Source organism: Thamnophis elegans, chromosome 2 (assembly GCF_009769535.1).
Source record: "Thamnophis elegans isolate rThaEle1 chromosome 2, rThaEle1.pri, whole genome shotgun sequence".
In the NCBI taxonomy this organism is placed as follows: Eukaryota; Metazoa; Chordata; class Lepidosauria; order Squamata; family Colubridae; genus Thamnophis; species Thamnophis elegans.
The window spans coordinates 169,315,033-169,320,804 of NC_045542.1; the positions used below are offsets into that span (position 1 = coordinate 169,315,033).

The following is a 5,772-nucleotide window of genomic DNA, read 5'->3' on the forward strand; positions in this document are numbered from 1 at the left end:
AGTAACTGTGAGAGGGACCTTGGAGTCCTAGTGGACGATCTCTTAAACATGAACCAACAGTCTAAATAATAATAACAACAACGGGGGAGTAATTATTCTGCAAAGAAACAGTTTCTTCTGTTATCTCTTAAGACTGAATGAAAATTCTTATTTTCCTTTCCTAGGGGGGATGTCTTTGGAGATTTCAGAGAAAAGGAGAAATAAAACAGCTCCTGGAACTCTCAACCACGTCCTCTCAAAAGGTCTCCAAAAGAGTTATGGGGCGCCGGGTTGCTCGGAGGGCTCACAAGAAGAATCAAACAGCTCATTTGCACGCTAAACCTGGCTGCCGCTCATCTTAAAGAGATCGCGGAGTATTGTGGGCAACGTCAGGCTGGGCGCCTCCCTCTTCCAAAGCCCCGGGAGAGGTGCCAAAACAGCGTCGTTTTCTTTCTTCAGTCGCGGACTTTGGATGGGAAGAAAACTTTTACTGAACGCAGAAGGGCCCAGGCGATGGCGGGGAATGTTACCCTCACCTGGAACCCTTGTCCACTGAAGTTCATTCTCAGGTGCGAACTGGTGTCTTCGGTTGCAGATGGGAAGGTGCTCGTGGTCTGAAGGCGATGGAGCTGCAGCGGGCGCCCGTCTTTTACCTGTGGGCTGTACTGATGTTCTTGCTGCCGGTGGGCCTACGCGGTGAGTTTCTGGAAGATTTGCGACCTGGTGGGAAGAAACTGAAGGGCCGGGCCGGGTGGGGTGAGGGGACGGACAGAAAGAGAACATCTGTCTTGCCTGGGTCTCTCCCCCACATTCACACATTCACCCTCCGTCTCAAGATCCTTCCCAGCGGGAAACGTTTCCCTTCCCTCGTCCTTCGCTCAGCCTCGCTTAAGAACCTTTTGGATTTTAATTTGCAATCCATTCCTCTTTGTATCTGAGGAAAGACGGGAAAAAGAACAGCGGGCGTTCAGATTCAACCCCATCCCCACCCCACCCAGCGTCTCCTTTGGTTATATTCGCTTCCTCTATTTTTTTTTAATTTTTTTTTCTGTTATCAACTTATGAATGAGGGACGTTTGCACAGCACGATAGGGTAGGTTTTAATAATTAGTTCTTCTGATTTTGGTTTTGCTGTTTAGATGAACAGAAAAAAGAATGGCAGAAGGGTTCTTCTTGGAGGTCTTCTAGTCCAGCCCTCTATTATACCATTCCAACAAATGGTTGTCTGGTTGTCTAATCTCTTATTAAAAACTTCCAGTGTTGGAGCATTCACAACTTCTGGAGGCTTCTGGTCCCACTGATTAATTGTTCTCACTGTCAGGAAATTTCTCCTTAATTCCAGGTTGCTTCTCTCCTTGGTTAGTTTCCCCCCATTGCTTCTTGTCCTACCCTCAGGTGCTTTGGAGAATAGCTTGACTTCCTCTTCTTTCGGGCAGCCCCTGAGCTATTGGAACATTGCTCTCATGTCACCTCTAGTCCTTCTTTTCATTAAGCCATCATATAAAAGTAAAAAGCTGAAGTTTTATAATATTATTTTATTCTGCTGCACCAAAAGGAGACTGAAGTCGATGCTTTTCATTTTCTTTTCCCTTTTTCCTTATACTTTTCTCTCTTCCCCTTTTCCTCCCATATTTTCCCATTACTTCCATTTCTCTTTGTACCTCTGTATTTTATATTTTTGATAAACTAATAAAAATACTAAGAAAACAATAATTGTCCTGTGGGACAATGACAATTGGTGTTTAATTTGCATCAATTCTGAGTGTATTTCTGAGGAAGGAGTGAAAGTCAACAGTGAATGTTTAGAGTTCACTCTTCCTCCTCCACATCTTACAGGCAAAGGCTTAAATCTAATTATAAAAACATGACCATAAAAGTCTGGACTGTGACCAAGGATAACTTCTGGGTGTGGGGAAGCTTCCAGGATCAGGAAATCTCCCTACTCAGGTGAAAGTCCAAGCAGCTCTTGTCCTGCTGTCCTTCAGGCCATGGGCACGTGGGGTCCAATGGGGTCAGGCCCAGAAGCAGCTGTGTGAGCCCTGAGGGTGTCCTCACCTGATGTGGCCATGTCCAGCTGTTTCCAAAGTTAACCAAGTGTTCCTAGTGTCTCCTTTAGCTACTTTCATGACTGCAGTCCTCTCAAGTGAAGCAGAAAGTTGGTCTTACTGTTGGAGAGTAGATTTTCACAATAACATCGAAGGAAGAGCTGGAGCTGCAGACTCCACTCAATCCTATCCTTCATGCTCTTCCTCCTCCAGACTCCTCCAGGCACTCCCTGTGCTATTCATTCCTGAAGGTTTCAGAGCCCATCCATGGGCTGCCCCAGTTCCACTCCATGGTCAACCTGGATGATCAACCCATTGCTCGATATGACATCCTCAATGGGAAGGCAGTTCCTCTGGTGCCCTGGATGGAGGCGGAGGAGGTGAAGACACCTGAGAGGATATTCAGATCTGACCTGGAGTGGTTATCCAACCTCAACCCCCAGACTGGAGGTAAGCAAAGGTAGGTCTGCCTTCAAGTCCCAAATTCTCTCCCAAATCTCACCTTCCCACCTCTTGTCACTTTGGTTAATGGGAAAAGAGGCATGCAGGCAAAGGATAGAAATTGGGAGCTTTGGGGTGGTGGTGGTGGAGATGAGCCCCATCCCAGGAAAGGACAATATTGTTTCTGCCTTTGACCACCAATGGCTGTAAGAAGCATGAGGATGGAAGATCCTTTCCTGCAAAGGAAAGAAAACTGCCTCCCTTCCCCCAGATCTTCTCTCTCAGGGTCTTCATGATCTTCTAGACCCATATCAAGAAGACTAAGTGTAGCCCCAGATCACAGAAAAGACCTCCCACCATTGAAAGAAAGAAGGGAGGAAAGATCAGTTTTCCCTCCCATGGTGTGATGGGGGAGAGTAAACACTTCAATCATTGGGGGGGTCTCTAGGGAGAGGAACTCTGGACTATTCTCACACCACTTTGTGTATTTCAGAGCTTCACACCTGGCAGGTGACTTTGGGCTGTGAGCTCTGGGTAGACGAGAGCAAAGGAGGGTTCTTGCGCTATGGCTACAATGGGAGGGACTTCATCAGCTTCGACAAGGAGACCCTCAGATGGGTGACAGCTCAGCCCCAGGCCCAGAAGGTCAAGGAGAAGTGGGAGGAGGATCCAAGGTGGTCCTGGGGAAAAAAAAGACTTCCTGGAGAAGATCTGCATTGAGTGGCTGCAGGCATACCTGTCCTATGAGAAGAAAGCTCTGAAGAAAACAGGTGAGTGGCCAAATGGGCTCTGGTTGTGCAATTTTCTTTTCAGGCACACACCCCCCCCCCTCATGTTTTCTGTCCTTCGCAGCCAAGCCCCCCTTTCACGTACATGGCAGAATGAGAACTGGGAATTTACCAAAATGAATTAGGGGCAGTTACCAAAATACAGTAGGGAAAACAATCTCTGAGCCCCTCCCCCCAAAAAAATCTTCAAAGAAAAAGAAAAGGAAACGAAAGGATGAGTAAGGCTGAGATCCAATCCATTTTTTCTTCCTGCATTTCTGGCAGAACCAAAAGTTGATTCTCTTCCCAATTTCTACCTGGGACAACTTGAACAAATTGAGTTTAGGACCTCAAAACTGAATCAAAACCCAAATATTACAATTACTTTGCTCAGAGTGAGAACTTTACCCCAAAGTCTACGTGTCCCTTTCAAAAATGAATCTAAAGATTTCCTGGTCCCAGAGGTTCAGGAGAGGAGACAGAGCAGAGGGAGAGGAGGGCCAAAGGAGGTCTTCCCTGTTATTAAATAATCTTGACAGAAACTCTACAAATCCCAGGAATCTCAGGTGTTGCTGCTTCTTCTGCAGAGCCTCCAGTGGGGAAGGTGACTCGCAAGGTGGTGAATGACAGCTTGAAGGTCCTCATCTGCCAGGCTTTTGGCTTCTACCCCAAGGAGATCCAGGCCACCTGGACCAGGGAAGGAGAGGTCCCCCAGTACAAGACCCTCCGTAGGAATGTGGCCCCCAACTCAGATGGAACCTTTTATGTCCAGCTCAGCCTTGAGATCAAGCCCAAGGAGAGGAACCGTTTTCGGTGTCACCTGAAGCACGAGGGCTTGGACGAGCCCCTGGTCTTGGTATGGGAGGAGGAACCAGGTGAGAGACTGAGAGGGTCTGACATGCAGAAGTAGATTTTACACAAATGGTTGAAAATATGTGGAGGGGGCTTGCTTTCTTCTGCAACATTTCATGTTTTCAGATGGAGAGTCTTGCATTTAATAATGGGAGAGAAGTGATTTCTGCCAGAGTAGTTGGAAATAACCCTAACCCTAACCTTAACAGGTCAGCCAGTGGGGACTCTTTGGTAACTCAGATGGCTTGGAGCCTAGGCGTGGCTTAGCCTAACTGGTCTGTATATACCGTATTTTTCAGGGTATAAGACACATCTCTTTCCCTCAAAAAAGAGGGTGATAATCTGGGTGCATCTTATATACTGAATACAGCATTTTTGGCTTCCTGAAACCCTTCCTCATTCACCAAAGTGGTCATCCATACCTTTAGGAGGTTTCCAGAGTGCTCCTGGTGGCTGAGGAGGGCTAAAATGAGCGAGAAACGGGCCCAGTTTTTACTTGTTTTTGCCCCCCACCAGCCCTCAGAAGCCCTCTATAAGCCTCCTAAAGGCTATGCATGCCCTTTTTGATAAAAAATGGGCCAGTGTTCACGAAAAACAGGCCATTTTTGCTCATTTTTTACCCCCATGCCCCAGGAGCACTCTACAAGCCTCCTAAAGAGCATGCCTCTCTTTTTTTGACAAAAATGGACCCATTTTTGGGAGGTCTGCGAAGTGCAAAAAACTTTTTTTTTAATTTGCCTCTTCAAAATCTTGGCGCATCTTATACTCCGGTGCATCTTATACTCGAAAAATACGGTATTGTATATAAAGAAGTTTCTTATATAAATGAATCCTGATGAATTATTTACTCATGTGCTGGTTGGATTTCTGCAAACTCTAATACTTCCATTGTTTAGTATCTCCACTTCAGAGAACTCAACATCTGTCTAATTGAAGCCATGTTATCTAACCACTGCCTTGGTTGTGGCTTTTCCTTCTGCCCTTTGAGGCCTTTCACTTTGTCTTCTTCAGCCTTGGAGCAGAGGGTTTTCCTTTGGGTGTGGACACTGCCTGGGGGTCCATGCAAGAGCTCCACTTCAGGGAACTCAGCATCTGTCTAACCAGAACCATCTTTCTCTAGCTTTAGATACAAGGTGGTGGATTCCTGTGGGAAATGTGGTTGCCATAATCTTGGTAGCTGGGATTCTCTTCCTGAAATGTAAGTGAAACAAACACATCCACTGTGTCTTTCTCTGTGTTGCCTGAGCTGGTTTGGATGGGAGAGAAACTCCCTCAGAGTTGCAGCCAGGACCCCCACAGGAGTTTAAATGGGAATCAGAAAGGAAGAGGAAACTAGGCAGCCACTTTTTCAACTTCTGTAGATCTCAAAATGTTCCAGATTCCTCTTTTCTGGGAGGAAGCCTCTTTGACCTCAGTGGACAGTGGAGCAAATATCAGGGCTCAGGAGGCCCTTAAATGGTCTGGGAAGAACTAGAAAATCCCGAGACTTCCGGGGGAGGAGCTGTTGCCGTCTGGAGCTCAACGGAGCTCCTCTCAGAGTTCTGGTCTGTATATCTTATAAGATCTATAGATATCTCCCCTTTCTGGCAGAAAGGGGCAGGGAGAAGTTCAGTCGTTAGAATCTCTTTGTAATTCACAGCTTTTTTTTCCGCTGTGAATGGAGAAGAGGTTCAACAATAGCTGAGCTT

At 46.5% G+C, this 5,772-nt stretch overlaps 1 protein-coding gene across 2 annotated transcripts; it reads left to right on the top strand.

The window, feature by feature from the left end:
- On the top strand, positions 1–5,546 carry LOC116503432 (major histocompatibility complex class I-related gene protein-like). 2 transcript variants are annotated; one of them, XM_032209840.1, is made up of 5 exons: positions 1–675; positions 2,238–2,474; positions 2,959–3,235; positions 3,820–4,107; positions 5,205–5,546. In XM_032209840.1, the coding sequence occupies exons 1-3, from the start codon at positions 603–605 to the stop codon at positions 3,183–3,185; spliced, it is 537 nt and encodes a 178-aa protein (XP_032065731.1). In that variant the 5' UTR covers positions 1–602; the 3' UTR covers positions 3,186–3,235; positions 3,820–4,107; positions 5,205–5,546. The 2 variants fall into 2 exon arrangements, 1 of the variants encoding a protein (XP_032065731.1); XR_004254695.1 differs by having other exon boundaries at positions 8–675; positions 2,238–2,484.
- The last annotated feature ends 226 nt before the right edge of the window (positions 5,547–5,772 follow it).

Excerpts from the sequence above, each read along its gene's own strand:
- LOC116503432 (XM_032209840.1), top strand. The coding sequence starts at position 603 with ATGGAGCTGCAGCGGGCGCCCGTCTTTTACCTGTGGGCTGTACTGATG. Across the intron at positions 676-2,237 it reads GCTGCCGGTGGGCCTACGCG|ACTCCTCCAGGCACTCCCTG; the intron begins GTGAGTTTCTGG and ends TTCCTCCTCCAG. Across the intron at positions 2,475-2,958 it reads CCTCAACCCCCAGACTGGAG|AGCTTCACACCTGGCAGGTG; the intron begins GTAAGCAAAGGT and ends TGTGTATTTCAG.